At 41.2% G+C, this 27917-nt stretch overlaps 1 protein-coding gene across 1 annotated transcript; it reads right to left on the bottom strand.

Moving 5' to 3' along the window:
• Positions 1-642: 642 nt before the first annotated feature.
• CIBAR2 (CBY1 interacting BAR domain containing 2) lies at positions 643-26989 on the bottom strand. The gene is made up of 9 exons (XM_072636229.1): positions 26817-26989; positions 16134-16368; positions 13226-13294; positions 13010-13111; positions 11607-11612; positions 9798-9902; positions 7774-7887; positions 5179-5280; positions 643-3533 (listed from the first exon to the last, which is right to left on the bottom strand). The coding sequence occupies exons 1-9, from the start codon at positions 26834-26836 to the stop codon at positions 3411-3413; spliced, it is 876 nt and encodes a 291-aa protein (XP_072492330.1). The 5' UTR covers positions 26837-26989; the 3' UTR covers positions 643-3410.
• Positions 26990-27917: the final 928 nt, after the last annotated feature.

Here is a 27917-nt window from a genome sequence, read left to right on the forward strand (position 1 = left end):
ATACAGGAAGATACATGATTTCATCAAATGTTGATATAATACAATGCTTCACATATATTTTATGCATTTCTGAATGTCTAAACTTTTCCTTTGTCATCTGTTGGCCTTCCCATGTCTGTGACTTCTGCAAAATACCCCCCAAATTCTTATTTAATTTCACGTGTCAACCCATAATATATAGAAAATGAGGAAAGTCTCAATGTGGAAGGGATTACTGTACTGCTCGACAATAGAGACATTTATTTTGCCTCATTCTCCCATTCAAAAGACATTTTTTGTCTTTGTCTTGATTTTTATCCTCTAATAATAATGAGTGATGGTTGTCCCGTGTTCCGTCTTCCTTTGCACCAGATGGTGCTTTCACTGAATCTCACAACTAGAAAGGACCCCTTTCGGCCATCTCACCCAACCCCTACTTGGCCAAGAATCCCCTCTGTGACATAGCCTATGGGGGCTCATCCAGGCTTCACTCTAGTGAGGCCATGACAACTCAAGGCCTCCTATTCCACTGAAGCATTTTCCCTTCCATTAAGCTCAAATCTACTTCCCTGGACTTTCCACCTGTTGCTTTCAGTTCTACCCACTGGGGTCAAGCAAAAGAAGTCTAATCCCTCTTCCCATATGGCAGGCCTTCAAATCAAGTCAAATCAATAGGCATTTATTAAGCTTTATGAATCACTTGCTATGTGCCAGGGCTGTGCTAGGTGCAGAGGATACAAAGACAGACAAAAACATCGTCTCTGCCCTTGAAGATCTTCCATTCTAATAGAGGAGACAACACAGAAACCACTGTGTGCATACACGATTTACGAGATAAATGGGAGCTAAATTCTTGAAGACAACTGTCATATTCTCACCTGACTCCACCCCAAAGTCTATGAGTCTCCAAGTTAAACATTCTTAGTTTATTCAAATGACCCTTAGGTAGAAGGATCCCAAGGCTCTTTCTTATCAGAATGACCCTTCTCTGGACACTCTCCAGTTGATCAACTTTGTTCAATACAGTTTTCTGGAACTAAAGAATTAACATGTCAGAATCATAGCGTTAGAGCTGGAAGGGAAGACTTAGAGGAAACTTAGTCCAACCTCTTCGTTTTTCAAATAAGGAGACTGAGGCCCCACAGGTTAATTGACTCAGGTCATGTAAGAAACAAGTAGCAAGGATAGCATTCAAAACTCAGCCAGGATTTGAACCAGGGTTCTTTGGGTCTAACTCCATTATGTTTGCCATGAACCACAGTTTCCTCACACCTACTTCTCTCTCATTTCATAAATAGCAAGCAATTGAATGACTTCAGAGATGAACAGCACCCATTCAGTCTGCAGTGTTGCCAACAATCACAGGATCAGAGAGTTGCCCCTGGAAGGGACCTTGGAGGCCACCATTTTACAGATGAAGCAACTGATTAGGACTGACCATGTTTCTCCCTGGCTCAAGAGGCCTCCTCTTCCCTCTACATTTAAATACAAACTACTCTGGCATGGAAAGCCCTTCACAATCTGACTCTGCCCATAACTTTGCTTTTGGAATTGATTTAACATCATTCTCTATTTTCTTCCAACCAAACTATCCTGCTTGTTTCCTTTACAAGACATTTCCATCTCCCTGAGACTTTGCACAAGAGGTTGTTGGGAATGCCATCCCTCCTCATCTCTAACTCCTGGACTCCCTAATTCCCTTCTAGCCTCAGTTCAGGTACCACGACCTGTAAGAGGTCTTTCCTAATCCCCCTAAGTTTATAGTATTCTCCTGGATAACACTTGGCAAATATTTTGCATTTATTTAATGAGCCAGTGTAAGGGAAAGAGTTGGCCTCTGAGCTAAGAATACCTGGGGTCCAGGTTTGTCTCCCACATATATTTGCAGTCAAATCCTGAGCAAATAACTTAACCTCTTAGTGCTCTAGGGAACTCTCAAATGTACAAAGTTGCAGAAATAGGGCCAGCTTACACCAATGCAGGAAAATTCCTCACTGGGGGCTGCCGATGACATGAACGAAGTAATAGGTCCAGCTTCTGCCTTGTCTGTTTCCTCCAGTAGAAGACATGCTCCTTGAGGGCAGGCACTGGGCTTTTTTTGTATTTTGTTTTATCCCCAGTACCTAGTACAGTGTCTGGTACACAGAAGGTGCTTAGTAAATGCTTGTTAAATGGAATTGACAACAGTAAACAAAAACATTCTGAAAATTACCAGCTTAAGAAATATTAACAAGGCTTATCACCATTGTCGTCATCATCATCCTTGCTAGTATTTGTATAGCACTTGAAACTCTGCTAAGCACTTTACAAATATCATCTCGTTTGATCTTCATAATAACCCTGGGAGGTGCTATTATTATCCCCTTTTATTTATTATGTTATTAATTATATCTTATTTTAGATAATGATAAGTTATTATTTTATGTCTTTATTATCTCCCATTTACAAATGAGGGAACTGAAGCTGAGAGAGGTTAAGTGACTTGCCCAGGGTCACACAGCTTTCAAAGCTCAGAGTGACTGGCGAGAGCCACCTCTCTATCACCAGAGAAACCAGATGTAGAGATGAAAAGAAAAACCCTAAAAAAACCCCACAAGACAAAAACAAATAAAGAATACAGGAATTTGCTTTCCACAGTAAAATCCATACAGTTCTAGGTGAGCTAAAAAACCAGTCCTATTGATGTACCATGGGCACGTAATAACTCTAAATTACCACCAGCGGAACTCAATCTATCCATTCAATTTTTTCATGAATCAGCTTTTCTCTGAGTTCAGCATTGCATTATGGGAGGGATTCTTAGTACCCAGGTTATTTTTATGGATAAGCTTTGTCCCTCTGGTCTCCACATTTAATTTTTAATCAAGGGGTTAACAATCACTTTACTCAAGCACAGGTATCAGAGAAAATCAAAATCAAAAGTCAACAGACATGCTTCCAAAATGTCTGGCCATTACATTTATACACAATTACCAGAGAGGGAAGCCTCAACTTCTGGGTTTTAGTCAGGGGGATCCTTAGTGGCTTCCCAGAGTCTCTCTGTCCAAAAACACACTTCCAGTCGGTAAGCCCCTCCACATTTAAACAGTTTAGATAAATGGGGTCAAACTCAAATAGAAACAAGGAGTCTCTAAAATGCACCTATACAAGGATCCCTGCAGGCCACATTTTGACTTATAAAACCACATACTAACGTCATCTATGTTCTATTGTATTTTCATTTACTTTTTAAAGTATTTCCCAATTATATCTTGATCTGGTTCGGGTTTCCCTGGGGAGTGTTGCCAGTCTCACAGGGACCCATGTTAGTAGTCATTTCTGGATTAGGGGATGTCAAAGAGTTCTGTGGATGAAGAATAAACTTAAGGCATTATTAAGAAAGATACAAAATACACATTCAAGCTCCAGTTTTGGTGACTGCCATGGCACAGTTATCTTCTCATCTGAGAAGTTCTTGTTTCTCTGAGATCTTCTATTTGGTCTTCTTCCACAGAGACCTCGCCACTTATTGTCTCCTCCTCTTGTCTCCGGGTCTGGATGGTGCTCTGGGCACTCTTTAAAAAAAAAGAGAAGCATCATCACGTATTACTCCACATTACAGACTACCGTATGGCATCGCTGATCTCACTTAGATGGCAGCCATTGGATTTGGAGTGGGAAGAGTCTTTGGAGACCTTCAGAGACTTGTAGCACGATCAGAATTTTAATCTGGGTCTTGCGACCCTGAATCCAGTGCTGTCCCATGATAGCAAGAGTCTGGGGACAGGAGAAGAAAACAGTCATGGTACATCAATAGGACCATTTTCTCCTGGAGACAGGAGAAGAAAGGGGGAAAAAAGCAGAGGGAGAGAGAGAGAGAGAGAGAGAGAGAGAGAGAGAGAGAGAGAGAGAGAGAGAGAGAGAGCCCAAGAGCCAAGCAATACTGAAATTATGCCTGATGCGACTGTAAACCTCAGAGGCACAACTTGCCTTGGATCTGGTGGCTTTTAGAAGATTAGCAAGAATTCCTTCTAAGCCCCAGCTGCCCAAGTGAAATCATTTTAAAATTCCATTTTCAGGGTGTTCAGTAGTATGTCACTGCTACAGGAGAGGTTATGAGGTACCACGAACTCAGGAAATCTGAGTTCAAGTCCTATCTGTGCCAGCTATGAGATATCACTTCCCCTCTCTTGGACTCAGTCTAGTCATCTGGAAAATGGAAGGGGTTAGGCTAGATCTCTTCCACATTTAACATTCTATGTCCTGGGAACATGAAGACATAGCTTTGGAGGGAATGGACATATTTATTCAGCTGCATGTCTCAAAAGAGACATAATTAAAAAGAAAACAATGAATGTTAAAAATTGTTTTTACATGTAATTGGGAGGAAAATACAATATTATTTATAAAAAGAGAAAGACTAGTAAACTAGTCTTTTTTCTCAAAACTTTTTTCCTTCCTCACAACTCTCAGAATTTCATACCATAAAAGGCACTCATTTATTCTTATTTTACAGATAGGTAAACTGAGATCCAGAATAGGGAAGTGACTTGCCTAAGTCATCCAGCTAGGGGGTGGAAGAGTCAGGAACTGAACCCAGGTCTTCCAATTCCTAGCATGCTGTTCTTTCCATTAGACCAGGCCTGCACAACATGCAGCATGCCAAAGGATTTTGAGAAGCCTGAAAAAAAATGTAGAGGAAAATCAATGCTTGCTGTAGACCATCTGGCTTTTCCTAAATATGCTTGTTTTTAAAAGCAACCATTTGTTTCAAACAATGGTATAGTGGAAAGACCACTGGTTCTGGACCAGAGGACCTGGGTTCAAATCTCACCTCTAATGCTATTTGTGATGCTGGGCGAATCACTTAACCTCCCTAGGTCTCCTCAGTTGCCTCATCTGTAAAGTGAGGGTATTGGACAAGACGGTGTCCGAGATGTCTTCTAACTTGAGATCCAAGATCCTAAATCCCAGATATTTGAAAGGAAGTAATCCCTCATGGGACGTTGAGAAGTCACGTAACCATTTTAGATTCTGGAATTCGACTATATGATATCTATAGACACGAACCTAATCTTTCTCTAGAACTTGGTTTGAGCTTAGAACTGTAAGCATAATTTTTGATGCCTATGGTTTTAAGTTGATTGCGAATAATTTACAGGTTCTCAGTTTGGTCCTGTTTACTGTGTTCACCATAGTTGAACATTTCCCAACACTTACCGGACTAGCAAAAGACCATGGTACGGATGAGGAGGGGTTGGTAGCATTGATGGGCCTTGCATCAAGATTCCCACTGACACCATGTATCTTGGCTCTAAAATCCTGCAGAAGCAAAAAACAGTCTTGGTTGGATTTTAGTATCAAAGGACAATGTAACAAGAAATAAGAAAGGGAAGGATGGCAAAAGAAGATAATTGTGAGATTTGTTTCGTAAATAAAGAAGTTCCATGGTATTGTAGAAGTGAATAGAAGACCTGAGTTTAAGTCATGCCTCTGATACATGTTGGCTGTATAACCCCAGAACAAGTGAGACACTGTGTGACCCTGAGCAAGTCACTTACTAAGTTTGCTTCACTTCCCTCATTTGTCAAATGAGCTGCAGAAGAAAATAGCAAACTACTCCAGTATCTTTGCCAAGAACCCCAAATGGGGTCACGAAGATTTAGACATGAGCCATGGTGCAGTTAGGTGACACAGGGGATAGTGTGTTGGGCCTGGAGACAGGAAGACCTGAGTTCAAATCTGGATTCAGACACTTATTAGCTATGTGACTCTGGGCAAGTCACTTCACCCTGTTTGCCTTAGCTTCCTCATCAGCAAGTAACTGACTCAACTGTCACTGAACCACAAGTAACCTCGCCTCTCAGTGTTGTAGGCAACTGTCTATAAGTTTCAGAAAAACTTTGCACTGGTGGAGGAAGTTCCCTCACTAGGGAGTTCCCTGTTTCAGTGAAATCAAAGGTCCCGTCTATTATAATTTTTATCATCGCCATCATCATCATCATCGTCATTATCATCACATCTCAAATGCAGCTCCCTTCTTTTGCCAAAATTAATGCAAATCATTCAAAGAAAGGGTCAGAATTCTGAAATATATCACTACAGACTTTAAAAATTTAGTCTCTACCAAAGACTTAGCAAGACATGAGCTCATGACTGGAGTTATATATATGAAGCTCACCATGCTTCTTGAACTGACAGATGACAAGTCCTGGAGCTACCATTACCTCAAAGCATCCCCAAGAAGTCAACCAGTAAACTCTACAAGCACTAAAGCCTTATCACAGACCAAGCTTTTGCCTTAAATCACTCGGATATAATATTGATCTATAAAAACTTGTTAAAAATTTAACCTGATTTTTAAGATTTGACATAAACAAAATTTTATCTCTATCTCAATACTCAGTTTCCAAGCTATGTGGAATTTAAGCCTTCAATATAGAAACTTAGCACAATGCCTGACGCATAGTAGGCACTTAATAGATTGACTATTGATGGATTGACCTAGCAGAGAAGGTCAAAATCAGCTGGAAATAGGATAAGCTCATTCTTATCATCCCTTCTGCTGCTTGAGAATGTTTTCAGGGAGTCTATAGAGGATAAGTTTACTTCTTAATGTTTTTATTTAACTTCAAGAAGCAATTATTTTACTCACCTGTACAACTGTCTGTAGAACACTAAACATAATGGAATAATAGTAAGACTTTGACTTGTCCTAGAGCTATTCCCATTTGATCCCCATCAAGAACATGAAAATGAATGAATGAAGGATGTATTAAGTGCTTCCTTTATACATGAGGCAGCTGGGTGGCACAGTGGGTACCAGGGCAACCCTTGGCTATCAGTCTGTCACTACACCATCCTTCTCTCTGATCGTGTGTTGTTCCTTGATGATCAAATACCTAATAGCCATTGATAGCAAAACAAACCCATTGAAAATTGTAAAGTGCTTACGTCAAGAGGAAATTTCCATTCATGAAATTTGACATCAGTGTCTCAAGTTCCTTAGAATAGGTTTTAAAATGAATAATGTGGTTTTTTAATTAACAAAAGTTATTCTTGGAAAAAGATGTGAAGGAACTAGATTCAGTAGTATCAGACTTTAATCCACATTCTAAGGTGAAAGCAGTATTGAAATGTAAAATGGATAATTTTGATTATTTTAAATTTAAAATTTCCTGTGTAAATAAAGTCTGTGTAGCCAAGAATAGAGAGACTATGGAAAAGTTGGGGCAAAAAAACCTCTCATAGACAGTCTCCCAGACAGAATGGGATTGGATTGGAATACTGTTGTAGAAAAAACATGGAAAGACTTGGATTTATGAAGGAAGATGTTATTCTACAGAGAAACAGATGACAAGTGGAAATAAGCATAGTATAGTCTTATGTAAAAGAGTTTGAGCGTATATGTGTATATGTGTGTATGTTTATGGATATGTGTGTGTGTGTGTGTGTGTGTGTATGTGTGTGTATATAACCAATCTCTGCACTTAATTGTAGCCTGGGAGGTGAGGAGGAGGGGAGGAAGAGAAAAATAAAGTAAAGAGCACACAACACAATACAAAAGAAAACCTATAAGGAAGCAAAGAAAAGATGGAAAGCTTTGAAAATAATGTTTAGTACTCACATCTGCAATGGAAATAGAAATTTATTGCTTTATAATGAATCCTCCTGTTCTACTGTGTAAATGGCAAAGGTTTTTTTCTTTTCTTATTTTTTATTTGTTTAAAATAAATTTAAAAATTATTTTTAAAAAAGTCATTCGTCTATGTAGTGGGGGTGGGGAAGTAAGGGGAAAGATCATTTTTTACTCACCTCTAGATCTCTTTCCAAGTCATAGTTTTCCAATATCTGGAAGGCCTTGGAATATACCTCCACAGCCTTGGCATGAAAAACCATCTCAATGGTTACAAAGTCGGAGAAAATTTTCTAGGGAGAAAAGCCCCCAAATATCCCCCTATTAATAACCTGTATTTCTATAGAGCTTTTCAATTTTACAAATCTTCTTCACAGCAACTATGGTGCCTGGCATGGTGGTGGCCACCTGTAATCCCTATATCTGAGGACACTAAGGCTGGTGGATCCCTTGAGTTTGGGAGTTCTGAGCTGCAATGAGCTAAGTCAATCAGGTGTCTGAACCAAGTCTAACGTCAATATGATGAGCCCCTGGGAGCAAGGGACCAGCAGGCTGTCTAAGGAGGGATGAACTGGCCCTGGTAAGAAGTGTATCAGGCTCAAGTTTCTGTGCCAATCAGTAGCAGGGAATAGGATTGGAGGTGACTTGTACTCCTAGCCCCAGGTGAGGAGGGGGACACTCATCTATAACCAAACCTACCATGAAAAGAGTCCTGATTATGGAGTACAGAAGTCCTAGGTTCAAATCCTACCCCTGATGCTTATAACTCATGTGACCTTGGGCAAATCACTACACCTCCTGTCCTCAGTTTCCTCATTTGTAAACTGAAGGTCTCTCATGTGTTTTCCAGTTCTCAGTCTACTTGGTCTACTGAGGCAACCCATAGCACTTCCATTAGAATGCTCTTTCTTCTATAGAGGCCTGAATCTGCCTCTTTCTCCCTTCTAGTGCTACCTAGCAAAAAAAAGCAAAGGAATCAGTCCTTTCTCACATAAAGCTCTTGAAAACAACCATCATGTTTCCTTAAATCTCCTCTGAACTAAACACCCACAAGAGCCCAACCACTTATCCATGTCTGTTCTAAAATGCAGTCCCCAAACAATGCAGAACTACACAAACCCCAGAATGCAGTCTGGCCAGGGAAGACAACAAGAAGGCTATTTTTATTTTCCTTGTCCTAGATGTGATGTCTGTCTAAGAGCATTGTAAGGACCTGTGAGCATTTCCATCTTCAAAATTACACTGCTGACCCCTGTTGAGTCCTCTAAAATCTCTGGACTTTTTTCAGAACGATTGCTTCAAGCCATGTTCTTCCATCCACACCCCTACTCTTAAATGTGTCTTAGGTTTTTACACCTTCCTGAAATGCCCTCCTCCTTTGTCATGAAGATAGCTGCCTCTGGGTAATTCTCCCCAGCAACTGGAAATTGAGTTTAGTTGTGAAAAATCACAGGCATAGCTCTAAGGCCTAATCTGAAGGGCATGAAAATCTCCAGTCAGATTCCCCCTATGATATAATATGTCTTGACTTCCAGGTCAGATTGTGGGCTACATGAGACCCTAAGATAAAATAGATGAGAACTCCTGATGGACTGTCCCTCCCAGAGGTACCAGAGAAGATGGCAAGGAAAAACCCTACATGACCACAACTGAACCACTATAAACTTAGAGCCTTCATGACTATCCACTTCCTCACCTTCTTACACCTAGCACTGAGACTCTCCCAAGATTTGGACCAGTCTGACCGAAGTATAGCAGCCTTAGCTGGATTATTGACTTACTGGATCTCTGTGGAGACTCTGAGGTGTATCTCTGGTGTTTAGCCTCAGGTGAGTTTCTCTACCACCCCATTTTTATTGCTAACACCCTCTTTTTCAGTTGCTCTAGGCAACTCTAAATCCTACCATTCTTCAAGACTCAACTTCTACACAAACTCTTTCCTGTTCACTTTTGTCCACTGGAATCTCTTGGCCCTCTCTCTCTTCCTGTCTCACTGGGTATCATGTTTGGCACCTAATGGGAAGCAGACAATCCCTGTCTACTCCAGTCTGGTTATATCCCACTGTTGCCAGAAGTAGCAGTACCAGAAGATGGTGCTTCTGAGATCTCTTTGTTGGCCAATCAGATGCATTCTTTAATGCACTGGTTCCAAGGTGGAGAGAGTTAAGTGATTCCAGGGGAGAACAATGAGTGTGTTATATACCTGGATGTCTTTCAGCTTCTGCTTCTGAAATATGTCAATGGTCTCTTCAAGTTGGTGGGTGGTTCGGCTCGCATCCACAGAAGCTTTCTGCACATTTGTCTCAGCCTGAGGAATAGGAATGAGGGGTTAACTTTCAGCACAACTCTATACTTACCAAAATCCAGGTACCAAATCCACAACTCTCTACTTACCAAAATTTGCTGCTAAGACAAAAGTAAAGAGAATGGACTTAAATGATTGATTCAGGGATGGCTCCATGCATAGGGCAAGTAGGTGGTCACCCACATGGTGTAATTTCTTAGGCATCAAAAGTCCTATCTAACTAAATATCTATCTCTCTTTCACTGGCCTGAGATTTCCACCATTATAGATATCTATAATGGAGAGATATACACATAGAATCCCAGAGTTAAAAGGGGTCTAAGGGAACATCTCTTTTTATTTTGTTAACAGATGAAAAAAATGAGGCCCAGAGAGGAGAATTAACTTGCTCAAGGTCACATAGATAGAAAATGAATCAAAGCCAGGATCTTTGATTCCAAATCCAGTGTTCTTATCACTATGCCATCCAGATTAATTAATGGGGAGAAAAACAAGACATTCACCAGCTAGAATTCCTTAGCAGAAATTATTGGCTTGGTTCATTATTTGCCATTGCTTTTTTGCAGCCTGCTCTAGTGGAGAAAGAACTGCCATCAAGGCCAGAAAACCCTAGGTTCAAGTCCTTCCTCTAACACATACTGGTCATGTGCTTCTGGACAATCTACAACCTCTCAGAGCTCTAGGCAACTCTAAGTCTAGAAGGTACCAAGAAGGTGCCAACCTACCCTATACTAATGAAATCATAAGTTTGGTCCCTCTCTCTTTGGCACATTGACACATGGCCAGGGTGGGATCTAGATGGGAAAGAATTCAAGTCCCCATTGGCATGAACCACTGGCTCCAAGCCTGGATTGCACTCCCTTTCCCTTCCATTTCATAGAATTACTCTCTCCTTTTTTTTTTATGTAGAATTACTCTCTTCAAGGACCACTTACTACCTGAAGCATTGCCCTAATTTCCCTCAACATGTAATGCCTTCTATCCCTAGTAACCCTGTATTTATTTTGTACTCACTCTATGTATATTTATTCTGTATGTACTTGCATAGCTATACGTTTTCTCCTCCAATAGGCTATAAATTCCTCAAGGGCAAAGATTGCTTCTTTTCTTTTTCTTTTTCTTTTTTTGGATTTTGTATCCCTAGTACCCAGCTCAGCCTAGTATACAGTAGGTGCTTAACAAATGCTTGTTGATTGACTGATCTGGAGGATAAGGGGCTTGAACACCAGTTCAAGTAGGGTATTTCCAGCACTTATCACAGTTCCTGGTACTTAGTAAGTGCTTAATAAATCCTTGTTGACTTGGCTTTACTTGACTTGACTTAAATGATCTCTAGGGTCTCAGCCTACCAAACAAAATGATAAAGATCAGTGAGGTCAGCCACAGGGTTTTTGTCTCACAGAACCTCAGAACTGGTTAGGGCCCTTACAGATCTTCCAGTCTAGCCTCTTCATAATGGTACAGATGGAGAAACTGAGGTTGAGAGATTAAATGATGCACCCTGTATCATGGAACCAAACCAAGACTAGATCTTTAATCTCTCAGGACTATGCTCTTTCCATGACATCTTTGTGCTCAATAAATGTTTATTGTTTTCCCTTGAGTTCTATCCAGGCCTCGTTACCTAATACAATACTCACCTGTGGTTTGGCAGGGGGATTTATTACCATTTCATAACAGCAGTGACCCTGCAGGTGCTACACTTACCTGGGACTGGGAGAAAAAACCAGTTATTAAGGAAATCTAAATTATAGGATCAATCATGGAAACTTTTAATGAGCCAGTATAAAGCAACAGAGGGAAATTATTAGAGCTATCCCTCCCACAAAGGAAAAAATTCACTCCCAAAACCAAAGTTGAAAGACCACTAGCACAAGATCATAGGTTTATTCAGTCAATCAGTCAATTAAGCATTGACTGTATTTACTCTGCACCAAGAACTGTGCTGAGCACTAGGGATACAGAATAACAGAAGAGAAAGCAAAATGCCAAAACAGTGCTTGCTTTCAAAGAGCATTTGTTCTCATTGGGGCAGGAGGAAGAAATTTAAAAATGAGGCAATACAAGGTAGAGACAGAGTGGATGGAATGTAATTGGAAAGGAGAGACAGGAGCCACTTGTGGAGAGCTGTGAGGATGGCTGGGAAAGACCTCTCACAGAAGGTAGGCTCCCAGATGAGTCTTGAAGGAAGCCAGGGAAGTGAGAAGAGAGAGCGTTCCAGGCACAGGAGGAAGCCAGTGCAAAGGCATGGACTGGGACATGGGTTGTCATGTGTGAGGAACCACAAGAAGACCAGTGTGGCTGAACCCATCGAGTACATGGAAGGATGTAAAGAGTAGGGAGACTGGGAAGGTAGGGAAGGACCAGGTTGCAAAGGCTTAATGCCATAAAAAAGAAGACTTTGTATTTTATTCTGGAGGTAATGGGGAGCCACTGGGAACTGACTGAACCAAGGGAGTGACACAGATAAACAATGATGGCAGCCAAGTGGAAGATGTATTGGAGGAACCTCAAAGGCCATCAAATCTAATCCCTTTATCCAGATTAGGAAACCAAAGCCAAGAACAGGGAATTGATATGCCCAAGGTCACACCAGTAACAAATATTATATTCAGGATTTACATTCAGGTCCTTTAATTTCATATCTGAGGTATAGTAGATAGATGCACTTAGAGACAGATGCACCCAGGGTCACATTAATAACAAATACTATATTCAGGATTTGCATCTAGATCTTTTGATTTCTTATCAGGGGTATAGTGGACAGAGCTTAGAACCTGGAGATGGAAAGACCTGAGTTCAAATCCTCCTTCAGATAGTTCCTAGCTGTGGGATTCCATGCCAGTCATTTTGTTTTCTCAGTTAACAGTTTCCTCATCTGTGAAATCAGGACAACAACTGTACCTACCTTATAGGGTTGTTGTGAGGAGTGAATGAGGGATTACAGCTTTAATAACTTAGAACCACCCTAAGATTTTTGGGACACCCTGTAAAGTGGCTCTATAGACTTTAAAGAGCTAATTATTGTTATTGTTATTAACATCATCATTCTATAGCTCTTCTTCCTCCTCCTGCCACCACACTAGCTTGAAGACTCTATGGAAGGATACGATTGTGTGTCGGTCAGAAGGTGACTTCTGCCTCAGTCTTTCCAGTTTCTCTAGTTGTTTGATTTCATTATTTCGAACCTTGTTGAATTTCTTGATCTCATTCTAAAGGGAACAGATTAGTAGTACTTAACATCCAGCATCACTGAAGGCAGGAGAAAAACAGGAGATGGGGTGAGGTGACCAACCATGGTGTCAGAAGTGTCCTCTCATACATACACGGGTTTGCTTTATCTGGGTTCCATAGAGTCTCAGTGGATGGATGACTTTCATTTCAAATCTTTCAACCTGAAGTAGAAGGGAAAGTGAACATATGGTTCAGAAAGAATTAGCGTAAAAAGTGCCATGGAAATGTGATTAAAGGAAGGAAGGAAGGAAAGAAGGAAATAAATCTTTATTAAATATCTACTATGTGCTGGATACTTATTTTAGCCTCATATAACTCTAGGTAGCTAGGTGGCACAGTGATAGAGTGCTAGATAGACTTATCTTCCTGAGTTCAAATTCAGCCTCAGATGCTGAACCCTGTTTGCCTTAATTTCCTCATTTGTAAAATGAGTTGGAGAAGGAAATGGCAAACCACTCCAGTATTTTTCCTAGAAAACCCCATATGGGGTCACTAAGAGTCAGACACTACTGAAAACAACTGAAAAACCCCGGAAAGGAAGTGCTAATATTTTCTCTATTTTACAATTGAGGAAACTGAGTCAGAGATTAAATGACTTGCCCAGGATCACCCAGCTCAAAAGTGTCTAAAGCTATATTTGAACTCAGATCTTCCTGACTCTAGGCCCAATGCTCTAGCCTCTGCACCATAGCACCATTAACTCTATCACTATAATATAGGTGGAGGAGCGAGTACGGCCAGAGTAATTAGAGAACATTGCCCCAGTGTCAATCATAAAGGACGAACACACACTAATATAGGTGAGGCACAGGGGGAACTATGAGCTAGATCTTTATTGTAGCCTGATAGGATTTTATAAACTGTTTTATTTTCAGAGAAGGGTTGATTTTTGCAGTGATGGACAGGAAACAATCTGAACATAAGAGAAAGGATTTTTAATACAGATCTATTCCAAACAACTCTTTTTTACAGATGAAGAAACTGAGGGTTGGAAAGGTAAAATGATTTGATCACACAGCTAATAAGTAACAGAATTGAGATCTGAACCTAGGTCCTATGATACCCCATCCAATACTCTTTCCACCATCCTATATTCTTGGCTAAACCACCCTATGCTTTGAGGATATGCAGCTCTTTCCTTAGGGCCATACCATGTTTTAACATCAGGAAGCCACTTTAGGCTCAAACCCAGGTCCTCTGACTCTTAAATCAAGTGGGTTTATTTTCTTTTCTATTTTAAAACAGAATGAGCATGGATAGCTACAGAATGAATTATAATGAAGTAAATATCATAAAATTATGGAATGGTGGGGGAAGGGCAAGGGGTAGAGGTCATACAGCCCTTCCACCCATTAAAGGAATCTCCTTTGCAAAATACTTGATTGGTGATGTGTTTGAATACTTCTAGTGACAGGGTGATCACAGCCTGTTTCATTGCCTAACAGCTTAATTATTAGGTCATTCTTCATTTTATATTGATTCAAAATCTGTTTTTCTTCTCACTTCCACTCATTGGTCCTTGTCTCCCTGGGGACAGGTAAAACAAGTGCAATGACAGTTCTTCAGATATTTGAAGACAGTAACTATGTCCCATACAGGTCTCTTTTCTAGACTTTGCTGTTGTTGAGTCATTTCAGTTGTGTCCTACTCTCTACGACCCCATTTGGTGTTTTTTTGGCAGAGATACTAGAGTAGTTTGCCATTTCCTTCTCCAGTTCATTTTACAGATGAGGAATCTGAGGTAAACAGGGTGAAGTGACTTGCCCAGGGTCACACAGTTAGCAAGTGCCTGAGATCAAATTTGAACTCAGAGCTTCCTAACTTCAGTCTCATTGCTCTATCCACTATGGCGCCACCTAGCTACTCCTCTTTTCCAGACTAAAAATCATCAGTTCCTTCAGTTGATCCTTAGCTTATTCCTCGCTAGGGCTTTCCTTTGATACATCTATTTTGCATTCAAGGTCTTTGTGAACAAATCCCACTTCTGGAGCTTAATTTTCTTGGTTTCTTCCCATACTTAGAGTTGGAAGGAACCTTATCCATCACCTAATCCAACCCCTACAGTTTGCAGACAAGGAAAGAGAAGTTAAGTGACCTGCCCAAAGTCAAATGAGTAGCAAATGGAAGAGATGGGATTTAAACCCAGGTCTCAGGCATTTAATAAATACTCATTGAATATTCAATAAGATATAGTTTCTAGACCCTTTGACATATATCCATAAAATATTTATTGGGCATGTATTGAATGCTTTCATTAATGAAGGTATATACTTTGGAGGAGACCTTAGGCAACTCATTTCTCTCTTTGTGCCTCAATTTCCGCATTTGTAAAATGAAGGGGCTGATCCATGAGGTTCCTTCTAGTGCTAACATTTTCAGGTTTTATGGCAAAGCTCTTTCAGAGTTACCAACTCTGAAATGATTTTTTAAAAACTCTTTTAAAATTGATCTACTTTCACAGTAACACCTTATTTCTATAACCTAACATTTAAACCACACTCTGGTTCCCACTTATCTTTCAAGTCTTGTTTTCTATTATCATTCCCCTTCATAGATTCTACATTTCAGTCCAATTGGCCTATTAGCTGTTCTCAGTGTCTGAGAGCCCATCTCCTGTGCTTTGGCCCAAGTAGTCTGGGGTTTTTGGAATCCCCTCTCCCTTTACCTACATTGCATCAAATCACTGGCTTTCTTCAAAGTACCCCTCCTCCATGAGGCTGCTCCTGCTCATTCCCCAGTTATTAGCATTTTCTCCCTCTTGCAGTTACTTTGCATTTACTTTCTTCTGTATGTTTTGTATCCCCCACCACCCAAAAAGAGTGAAAGTTTTTTGAGGACTTTTATTTCTGTATGTATGTATACCGAGCAGCTAGCCCTTTGCCTTGTACACAGTTGGCACTTCATAAATGCTTTCTGAACAGAGTTGTATCAAATCTTCATTGCATTCCAGGTAGGCAGCTTAGTAAATGTGGCATTTGAGGCAGGGACATAGGGGCTCACCTCCGCCTGCCGGTAATCCTGCACCTTGGCCAACTCCTCGGCAAAATTCTTCAGCGTGGTGCGCATTTCAGGATTCTCGGTATTGGCAAAATCCAAGAGCTGCTTGACCAGCAGGTCTGCCTTATCTCTCAGTTTGGCTGTCTTCCGGGTATAGGCAGCCAACAACACACAGAACTGGCCAAAGTACTTCTCAGCATTGTTCACTGTGTTCTCCATCACCCGAACTTGGCTGTCTCTGAGGAGAACAGCAAAGAGAGTTGATCTGGTGTGGATAGCAATTGCAGAAGTGACTTGGGTCCTGCCGACTCCACTGTTCTTTCCTTGATATCGCATAGTCTCTTAGAGGAGCACTGATCCACCCTTTAGTTTACAGTAACATTAGATCCTGAACGTGGCTCTTCCCCCTATACCCCTCTCCCCAATCAGAATATATTTATAAAATCTTTAGTATTTTCATATATTTGTCTCATGAAGATCTAAACTCACCTTTCCTTTAGCTACACTTAGAAGAAAAATTGCAAAGTAAGTGGGATTGGTCTTTGAATACCCTCCTACCTTCCTTTTTGCACCATCTTCTGGACCATTCTGCCATCTTGTAGGTTTCCAAGCTCACCTTTACCATCCTCTAGCAGCAGCACCTTTTAAAGCATTCTATCTCCACTTCTCCATTCATCCAGGACCCAATCCTCCAGATTCCTAAATTACCTCTCCCTCTTCCATCTTCCCATCAAAACTACTAATTCCTCAGTAAGTCTTTTATCTGTTAGGTATTAGTGTGAGTATCCGAGTACTTTCCTAACCCTCTCAAGGATATTTGTATTTTATAAGAGTAATCCTAAATCCAAAACTTCATCAAGGAATGAAGGTAATCCCAGAGTCTCAAGGCTATCCCATTATAGTATCAGCCCTGGTGGGGTCTACCAAGTCAGGAAGATAATCAATATAATAATATAATAAATGCTTCCTTCCTTCCTTATTGAACAGGTACTTCTTTCCCTGCTTACTATATGCCAGGTACTATGCTAAGTACTTTTACAATTCCTCGTTTGGTCCTCATGACAACCTTATTCCTATTTTAAAACTGAAGAAACTGAGTCAGAGGTTAAGAGACTTAACCAGGGTCACACAGCTGGTAAGTGTCTGAGACGACATTTGAATTCAGGTCTTCCTGACTACAGATCCAGCATTCTATCTACCACACTACCTAGCTTCCTCTAAGTATGGTCCTGGCAAGAGATTGTGTCTACTTTCCAAGGACTGACCCAGATAAGTACAGAGAGGCTCACCACCAGAAGGTTAGTCACCAGGGGATATCTTCTTTGGCCATGGAAATCCAAGAAACAAGCGAGAAAAAATATACACCATTGCTGTTAGCCCTGCATGGTCCCCTTCGACTTCTGTAGTGATAGGAGTAGAGAAAAAGGAAAGGGTGCAGATAAAACTAATAACTATAAGTCTTTAGACTAATTCTAAAGATTATATCTAACAACCAGCCACCAAGATCCTATGAACAGCTGCTGGTATTCTAAATGTGAGATCCTTGTCCAATTGATTAACAAATTTTCATTCTACTGGAGAAATGGAGTCATGTCAATATTGGCATTCTCACTGTAAATGAAACCAGAAGTTATGAGGAAGGAGATGATAATTATAAGGATAACTTGGGGATTCTTGGAGAGGCAAATAAAGGAGTTGGCAGAGTTGACTTTTATTATACATCCAAAGGCAACAAGAAATTATTTCACAGGATGCTTGCTCATCTAATGGTGTAGTGTTCACAGTAAGTCACCATGAAGATCATTGCAACTAAAGTGAAGTCAATCTGTTGTGTAAGATGAAAAGAAAAATTCCATGAAAGACTTCATAAGACCTCCAAACCAAAGCAACACATGCTTTAATATTTCCAGACTTAAATGCAAAGGTAGGTACAGGGGAAATGGTGAAAAATATAATGGAAAAATCAAAAGTTTGTAGACTGTGCAGTAGCTTTGTGTCTATGTACCATGAACATATTTTCCCCAGAGGCACTGGTTCCAAATCCTGCTTCAGATACTTTCTTAGTTATGTTATGTTGAGGTGGCTTGGTGGAAAGAGTTCCAGGCCTGGAGTCAAGAAGACCTGAGTTCAAATCCAGCCTCAGACATTTACTAGCTGTGTGACCCTGTGCAAGTCACTAAACCCTCTCTGTCCAGGTTTCCTCATCTATAAAATGAACTAGAAAAGGAAACCACTCCAGTATCTTTGACTAGAAAACTCCAAATGGGGTCCCATCAGACATGACTGAAAATGACTGAATGACAATTGATTAATTGGTAATATTCACTTCCCAGTTATGTGGATCAATTAATACCATGCATGTCACATGTTTTGTAAACTTGAGAAATATTATAAAACCTTGGAAGACTTATATGAACTGATGCCTAATGAAGTGAGCAGAACCAGGGGAACAATATGATGACAGCAACATTGTAAAGGCAAACAACTCTGAAAGACTTAGGAATACTGATTAATCTGATCAACCAGTCAATGACCAAAGAACTACAGAGAACTCCTGATGAAACATGCTGCCCATCTCCTGGTAGAAAATGATGGAATCAATATATGTATGTATGTATGTATGTGTATACATATGTATAGATTTATACATGCATATATACACATACATGTGTGCAAACATGTGTGCATAGATAAGACATGTACATAATTTACATGTATGCACATGTATGTGGGGATATAACATATACATATATATAAAATCTATATATGTATATACATGTGTGTATGCCCATTTTTTGACATGGTCAATGAAGAGTTTTTTTTGTTTGAGTATCCACATTTGTAACCCATTTTATTTTTCTTCCTTTCTTAATGGGAGGGAGAAGGAGAGAGAGAATATGGAACTGAAAAGAAAATTTAATTAAAAAAATATATACTATGCCAATGTTAGTTACAAAGATAAAACCATTCCTGGATACAACTACTCATCTCCCTTTCCTTTTTCCCCTCATTCTATTCTTTCCTCCTTTCCTTTCTTCTTTCTTCAAATTCCACCTCTGACCTGCTCACCCTTGTCTTGCAAGAGTCACTCATTCAGAACCACAGAAAGTTCCAACCTCGAGGGGACCAGGGAGCATAGACCCTTGGGGGCAGTATGGAAAGGGCAGTGGGATTTGGGTCAGATGACACTATTTCCTACCTGTGTGACCTTGGGCAAATCATTTAGTATCTCTTGGACTCAGTTTCCTCCCCTATGAAGGAAGGAGTTTGGCTGGATGCCCCCTGATAACCTTTCTAACTCCAAATGTATGACTTTAGCATCTAGTCATCCCCATCACTGGGAAGCTGAGCCCCAGAGAGGGGAATTAATTTGTCCAAGGTCCCAGGGTGAAAGAACATCAAAGCTGGGCTTGATATCAACCTCCTGACTGGCAGACCAATGTGTTTCCAATACCCGTGCCACACTTCATTCAGTAACAATTCTGAAAAGAGGCAATGGTCACAAGTAGGTGGAAATGATGGTCTTTCCAGAGTCTCAGCCCATCCTGTAATTTGACCTGATACTTCTATTTGGGAAAAGAAAATGCCAGGAAAACTGAAGTGTCTTGCTTCCAAGTCTCATAACCTAACTAGGCCAAGAAGACAGCATGTGATTAAGGCCTATGTTAACATAATTCACCAGTTCTTATTTCCTGTTAATACGTCTGTAGCCTTGTAAGACGCCTCTGAAACCAAAACACCATTTTATTCCAAGGTTGGTAGTAGGCTGGTGCTTTGAATTGATTTTAGATAGGATGCTCTCTCTCTCTCTCTCTGTCTCTCTCTGTCTTTTCCTCTCTCCTTCCCTGCCTTCTTTCCTCTTTCTTTCTCTCTCTTTTTCATTATTTCTCTGTTTCTCTTCCTTTTTCCCTGTCTCTCTCTTACATGTAGTGGGGAAAAAGGAAGAATTTGAGGCAGCAATTTTTCCATCCCCCTTCTTTCACTCTTTGAGCCAGCCAAACAGGCTTTCGGTCTATTTTTTGCCAAGTTTTTCCCTTCTTGCCTCTGCCTCGTAAAGTACCTCTCTTCCTTTAAGATACAGCTCAGGCACCATGGTCTGCGTGAATGCTCTCCTGATCTCAATAACTAGTGCCTTTCCTCTCAAGCTACATTGTATCAATGACTCTGTAACTGTATTTCTTCACTTTATATTTATGCATGATACATAGAAAATAGATACAAAGAAAAGCTAGAGGGGAAGGCCCCTACACTTCTCACTTCCTGAAAGTCTTGACTACCTTTTCTTGCACTGCCCAAAATTCCACCAAGAAGGGTAATTTAGCCTAATAATCTCCTCCTTCTAAAGTGGTAGAGTGAAAAGAATGCTGCATTGGAAATGAAGAGATCTGGGTTTGGATTTCTTTATTACGTATTTGTTGTTTCTCCCATTAGGATGCACTCTTTGTACTTGTATCTCCAGAGGCCAGCACAGTGTCTGGCACGTGTTGCCCTTGCTATTTTTCAGTCATTTTTGGTCATATCTGATTCTTCATTGACCCCATTTGGGAGTTTCTTGGTAAAGATACTGGAATAGTTTGCCATTTCCTTCTCCAGCTCATTTTACAGATGAGGAAACTGAGGCAAACAGGGTTAAGTGACTTGTCCTAGGTCACACAATCAATAATTGTCTGAGGCCAGAATACACAGTTGGTGCTTAAGGAATACCTGTTGGTTTATTGATAGTCTAGCTTCATTATCTTTTTTTAAATATTGTTAATTTCGAGGCCATAGACCAGAACATATCCCAGGAAGGATACATGATGTAATAGGATGATCCTTGGATCTACACGGTCTAGGTATTGAATCTTTCCTCTGCTAATATCCTCACTATGTGAATTTGGGCAAGTCACCTTCCCATCTCTTTCTCTTCTGGACAATGAGAGTGTTGGAATACTAGTCAGTGAACAAGTGTTTACAATTGCCTAGCCCAGGGGTGGGGAATCGGCAACCTGGAGGCCACATGTGACCCTTGGTCCTCAAGTACACCTCAAGTGGACTTGAAGACCTAGAAGGCCACGCGTGACCTTCAGGCTGCATGTTCCCTAGCCATGGGCATTAGTGCTGAGGATTATAGGTACAAAAAAAATGAAATAATAAATTCTAAAGTCATTTTCAGCTTCAACTCCCATAATACTTTCAATACAAAAGATTTGGGGTTTGTCTACCCACAGCGACATGGAATAAAGTAGTTGCTGTGTTGGTTAGGCCAACCCTCTGAGGCTGATGCATTTGGATGTGGTTGCCATGGAATCTGGCCCATAAACCTCACGGTCATCTTATCAAGGAGTGATTACAGACAGGGAGATGTGTGATTACAGCTTGGACAGAACACACTGGCTCATACTGTTCATGTGCCCAGAGTCACACATGTGTAGCTGGAAGGGGCACCCACTAACTGTGGCATATCCCAATTTTCAGCTGCCTACTAGCACTGCTTATCTGGGGAGCAACACAGAATCAACGCCTCTAAAACAGAAGTGATTATATTTTCTTCTCCAAACAGATTCCTTCTTTTGACTCCCATATTTGTCAATGGCACCCTCTCATCTGCCATCATTCACCCCATTTCCTATTCTTAAAACCTCAGTGCTATTTTTGGTTTTCCACTCAATTCATTTCATGGCTGTCTTCTTACCATGATACCTATTCTCCAGTGATTATCCTACCCTAGATATTTCTAGGTCCACCAGCTGTGATGAGTGAGCTTTTGTCTTGTCCTGCCAAGACTTGCCACTTCCTGGACATTTCCTCATCGTGATCATGCAGACATTTTGAACTGGATGTCCAGTAGACTTCTTAAATTCAGCATGTCCAAAATAGAACTCATTATCTTTCCTGCTCAACCTTCCTCCCCTCCTACCTTCTCAATTATTGTAGAGGACAACACTCTCCACCCATTTCCTTGGGCTCACAATCTAGGAGTCACCCTGGACTCTTCACTATCCCTCAGCCTCCATCTCCAATCTGTGGTCAAGGCTTGGCGCTTTCACTTCTGCAACATCTCTCACATGGCCCCTTCTCTCCTCTGACACCATCTCTGCTCCAGTGCTGGCCCTCATCACCTGATACCTGGATTGTGGAAATAGCCTGCTGGAAGTCTGCCAGCCTCAAGTGTCTCCCCCTCTAACCCATCCTCCAATCATTCACCAAAGAAATTTTATGAAAGTGTACATCTGACCATGTCACTCCCCCACTCAATAAATTGCACTGAGCTACTATCACCTCCAGCATCAAATACAAAATGCTCTGACATTCAAAGCCCTTTATAACATAGCCCTCTCCTACCTTTCCATTCCTCTTATACCTTACTCCCCAACATGTCCTCTTTGATCCAGTGACTGACCTCCCAACTATTCCATGAACAAGACTCTCAATTCCTCGGCTCTAGGCATTTTCTCTGATTGTCTCCTATCGCTGGAATGCTCTCTCTCCTCTTTTCTACCTGCTGACCTCCCTGGCTTCCATTAAGTCCCAACTAAAATCCCATCTTCTACAGGAAATTTTCCCCAAACTCTTAATTCCAATGCCTTCCCTCTGTTAATTATTCCCCATTTATCCTGTTTGTACATATTTGTTTTTCTTGTGGTCTCCCCCATCAGACTGGGAGCTTCTTGAGCTAAGACATTGTCTTTTGCCTCTTTGTATCCCTAGCACTAAGCTCAGTGCCTGGCACTGGCTTAATAAATATTTATTGATCCACTGGTTCTATAAACCCTCAAGCCACACACCTCTCTCCCTGACTTCTGCTCCCCCCCCCCCACAATGGAAAGTAAACTTTGTGACCACAGGGTAGGGATGGTTTCTCCTATATTTGATCCCCAGCCCTTAGCACAATGCCCGATACTAGTAAAACCTTGATAAATGCTTTATCTTTCTAACCCCCTCACACAATGAACAAGTATTGCTGATTCAGTCTCTGCAATCTCTCATATCCATTCCTTCTTCTCTCCTCCACTGCCCCCAGAATAGTCTATATAGGCCCTGGGCACCACCCGCCTGGGTTATTTTAATAACCTCCACCTAGGTCTTCCTTTCTCTGTGCAGCCAATGATCTACGCAGTCAGATATCTATCTGATTAGATTGCTTCTTCACTCAGAGTCCTTCTCTGGATTCTTATTACCAATTAGAATCTAAACTCCTTCCTTGGCCTGACATTCAAAGCCTGCTAAGACTTCATGCCAGCTTGCTTTCTATCCCAATCTCATACAATTCCTCTGCCTCTTTGGAAAAAACCATAGGCTTTTTTGAGGGCAAGGACATTGTCCTCTTTCTATTCCTGTTACCTAGCACCATGCTTGGCACATGGTTAATAAATGCTTGATAACTTGACCTAGGTCACAGTCAGGATTGAAATGCTGGTTCTCTCATTCCAGGCTCAACCTCTCTCTGAATCAGGACTATAGAATTTAGAGCCATACGGAATCATAAAGATCAACCAGTCCTAGCCCCTTGATGAATAGAGGCTCAGGGAGGGAAATGACTTACCCAAGGTCACACACAGAGAGAAAGGGGCCAAACCTGGACTAGTGTCCAGGTCAGATTTCTTTTCACTGTATCCTTTGCATACTCAAGAGTTGCTTCTGTGCATTCTGCCTGTGGTTCAGGTGATTCCTTTCCTTAAAAGTAATAGCTGGCTTCCTTGAACCTTGAAGCAAAACATCATTTATTCACTTTTTGGAAAATGAAATGTGTGATTCTGAATAGTAATAGTGCCCCCTGCTGAGTCTTCCATCTCTCCATGCTTTCTCTACAGCCGGAAGTGACTTTGGAGAAGGAAAGGTATTTGCATTCATCATTGAAAATGCTAACTCCTACAGCAGGCCTACTTTGAATAATCATCAGGTACAATATGCCACTCAAAGTATTTTGTTCTTCTGTCAAAACTACAGAAAACAATACATTCTATGGTCTGGAGTCGAAACACCCCGAGCTGAAATCCCACAGTGTTAGAACTGGAAGTGATCTTGGAGGTTCTTACATTTTAGGAAACTGAGGCATGGGAAGACGAGACCTCACAGCTAATTAATAACCTGGGTTTCCTGATTGTCAATCCATAGCTCTTCTTTAACACAGTCACCCTAGAAAGGGCTTCCTCAAGGGGCCAGCATTCAGAAGAGCCCTGGTTCTACCTCCCTCTGACTGAGTGACCATCACCTCACCTGCAAAATGGGGACAATATTACCTTGCTCTGCTTATTGTACCAGGGCTGCCATATGAGTCAGAGGAAAGGATGTATATAAAACATCTTATAACCAGAAAGGTACATGCAAATGTAATATTGTTTTTAATCTTAGGAAGAATAACAGTATGGGTCAAATAATTACATGAAGAGTTCAAAGTTCCAATTCATCTGCCCTGCTAGCAGTTGAGAAGTCCTTCTTATGGCACCAAGACCCTGCCATGAATTTGTGCTTGTAGGTGGAACCATGGATATGATGCTGCACTTGGAAGACCTGAAAGGGAATCCTGCTTCAGACCTTTACTAGCTGAGTGACTCTGGGTAAGTCACCTAACTCTGTTTGCCTCAGCTTCCTCATCTATAAAATGAGCTGGAGAAGGAAATGGCAAACCATTCCAGCATCTCCACCAAGACTCAGTTTCCCCATCTGTAAATTGAGCTGGAGAAGGAAATGGCAAACCATTCCAGCATCTCCACCAAGACTCAGTTTCCCCATCTGTAAATTGAGCTGGAGAAGGAAATGGCAAACCACTCCAGTATCTCTGCCAAGAAAACCTCAAATAGGGTCACAAAAAGTCACGTGCAGCTGAAACAACTCAACAATTGCAGCAATAGCGTTTTTGTAGCTTACAGCCAAGTTAAAGGGTGGTCACTTACTTGGTGGTAATTCCATGCTCCTGACCAAGTGTTTTGTCCCCTAGTTTTCTACACATTGGTTTTTAGGAGACTTCCAAAGTCTTCACTGAGACTAAACAGGTTGGAGCAAGAAGAGAATTTAATCCAGCCTCTGTACAGAGGGACAAACCAAGATACTTAGTAATGGAGTGGAGACCAATCTCCTGATTCTGAGTCTCTTCCTAGTATACATCATTCTGATGCTTCCCTGATGCATCAGTTCAACAGATATCCCTCAAGTACTTATGAACAAAATGCTGTACTAGGTGTGGGGAGGTTGGATGGCAGGTTGTTGACACACAGTTTACAAAAGACTTTGTGTTTGTCTTCATGGAGTTTATAGTCAAATACAATACACAACAATAATGATGATGTAGTCCACGATAAATACATTAAAAGTGCAAAACGAAATTTGATGTGAGTTTGAAGGGAGGGGTTTGAAGGTTACTGACTTTCCCTGTGGGACTCCACATTTATTGATCACTTCCCACAATTATCACTGGAAGGAACCTTAAACTTCATTTATTCTACATCCTCATTTTACAGATCATAGGATCATAGTTAGAGCTGATGGGGACCTCGGAGGTCAGTCAGTCCGACATTCTCATTGCATAAATCAGAAAGGCCCAAAGTAGGGAATGATAGAACTGGGCTCCAAACCCAGATCCCCTGACTCCAGTCCAACATTACCCAGCAATTTCTTACTTTTTAGCTAGAGGGGCAAGACAAAGCCACCAAGAGACAAAGGTTGGCATGAGGCTGCTTGGGTTAAACAACAAATGAATGTTGGAGACAACAGCTCATGGGCACCAGGGATCACTGAATTGAAGCCATCAGAGAAGGCTTTGAGGAAAGGCTGGGACTTGGATTGGACTTTGAAGAAAAAATTGGATTTGGATAAGGGAAGAGAAGCAGGTTGGTGGGAGCCCAAGGATGCACATGATGCGTTTGGAAGAACAAGATCAATCTGATAGAATGAACGTCTGCATGGGAGGTTGAGGTTAAAGTCATAGGTAAAAGTCAGATTGAGGGGAGAGGAAAGGGATCATTGTATTCCCTAAGGTATAGAATCATAAAACAACCTTATTTTAGAACCCAGAAGAACCTTAGAGATCGTCTAATTTAACTTATTCCCTTTATAAATGGGGAAACTTCATGTGACCTTGGAAAAGTCACATCATTTCTCTGTGCCCCAGGTGGTTCTCAAAGTGTGATCTAGGGTTCCCTGAGGTCCTTTCAGGGGATCTAAGAAACCATTTTCTTAATAATACTGAGACATTTAAATTTCTAATATAGTAAATATTGAGAGCTATAACCCAGTAAGTTAAAGCTCAGTAGGATTCCTCAGTGAGTGGAAAGGGGTCCTGAGACCAAAAAGTTTGAAAACTGCTGGACTCTATGATGTCTAAGGTCTATTCTAGCTATATCTTATTGATCTGATGAGTGCAAACACATTAATTCTAAAATCTGCTTGAGTCTCCTTTGAGGCAAACGTAATAAACACTCCATTCATATTGCATTTTAATGTTCACAAAATGCTTTCAACATGATAATCCTGTGAGACAAGCAGTGTCAAGCAGGGATTATTTATCCCTATTTAACGGAGAAATTGAGGCTCAGCTTATACAAATGGTCTAGGGGTCATTGAGACAGAAACCCAGACATTAACCATCCTATTGTTTTTCCCCTTTTCTCCTTAATATGGGAAAATTTCAGGGATGGGGAAATCCAGAATGCCAGAGACAATGGCTGGGCCCAAAGAAAAGACTGAGATTACAGAGAAACCACTCACCTGGACAGAACAATGTTCATTGCGATCAGAAGGAGCCAGATCTGCTTCAGAAGTGAGAATGAGAACTTGGTTTGAAATAAATAACAATGAATCCTCCAGGCAGGGTGGAAAGAGAGCCAGATGAGGCACAGTTGTTGTCACCTGGCTCAGGTGAAGCTGGAGGCCGTTGCTGGGGCAATGCTCCCAACAGCACAGGGCTAGGGGAGGAGTCAGGCAGGTTGTCCCAGTAACGAGGCCAGCCCTGCTGGGCCTGGATCCAGCCTGCCTTTGAGGTCACTCCTCCAGACTTTTCTCCCAGAGGATAGCCCCACCTGTTTTCAACATCCCTCCCCCCCCCAAGAATTAGGCCTTTACAGACTTAGATTCTTATGGAACTAGGGAGAGAGCGAAGGCAATGAGGGGGAAGGAGCAGAAGCAAGAGGAAGGCTTGGAGGAGTAGATGATTTTCCTCAGGCAGAGACTTCTTAGAGACAGAAAGAAAGGGATAGTGGGGGCATCTCAGTTAGCGACTGGCAACACACCTGCTTGTCCCCAGAGTCTGATATTCGTAGCAGTCTTGTGAGGGTGCTAGCTAGCTTAGGTTCAGAGGTGTTTCTAATGACATCTGCATTTTTTAAAGTCTTATCACAAGCAATGGATGTGATAGGGCACTTGGGTGCTTGTGCTTGGACCCCAGCTCCAAGGTCACATTTCTCTCTAGGCTCAAAACTCTATCCCTGACAGTTTTCTCCCCAGCCCAAGAACACTATGCCTCAGTATGACTCAGTAAAACAAGCTATCTTTCCCCATCACAGGAACAAGCTGACCTCTGAAGAAATTCTTTTATAAAAACAGGACTATCTTGTAACCACAGTATTATCGTGTATTAATTTCCAAAGTTATCATATTCAGTCCAGAGGTCAAGCTATAGACATCAACTCTCAAAGCTCTCTTGCTACAGACGTAACAGACCAAAAATACCTGAGAAACCCCTTCCCCTCATTTCCAGTAGTGAACGATGCAAATGACCAAGGTTGTAAGTTATCACTTAATTAGCATATCTGCCAGATAATCCGATACTTTTCCTATATAAGCTTTAGCATCATTCCTGTTAAGTTGCAG

The sequence above is a fragment of the Notamacropus eugenii genome, chromosome 1 (assembly GCF_028372415.1).
Source record: "Notamacropus eugenii isolate mMacEug1 chromosome 1, mMacEug1.pri_v2, whole genome shotgun sequence".
NCBI lineage: Eukaryota > Metazoa > Chordata > Mammalia > Diprotodontia > Macropodidae > Notamacropus > Notamacropus eugenii.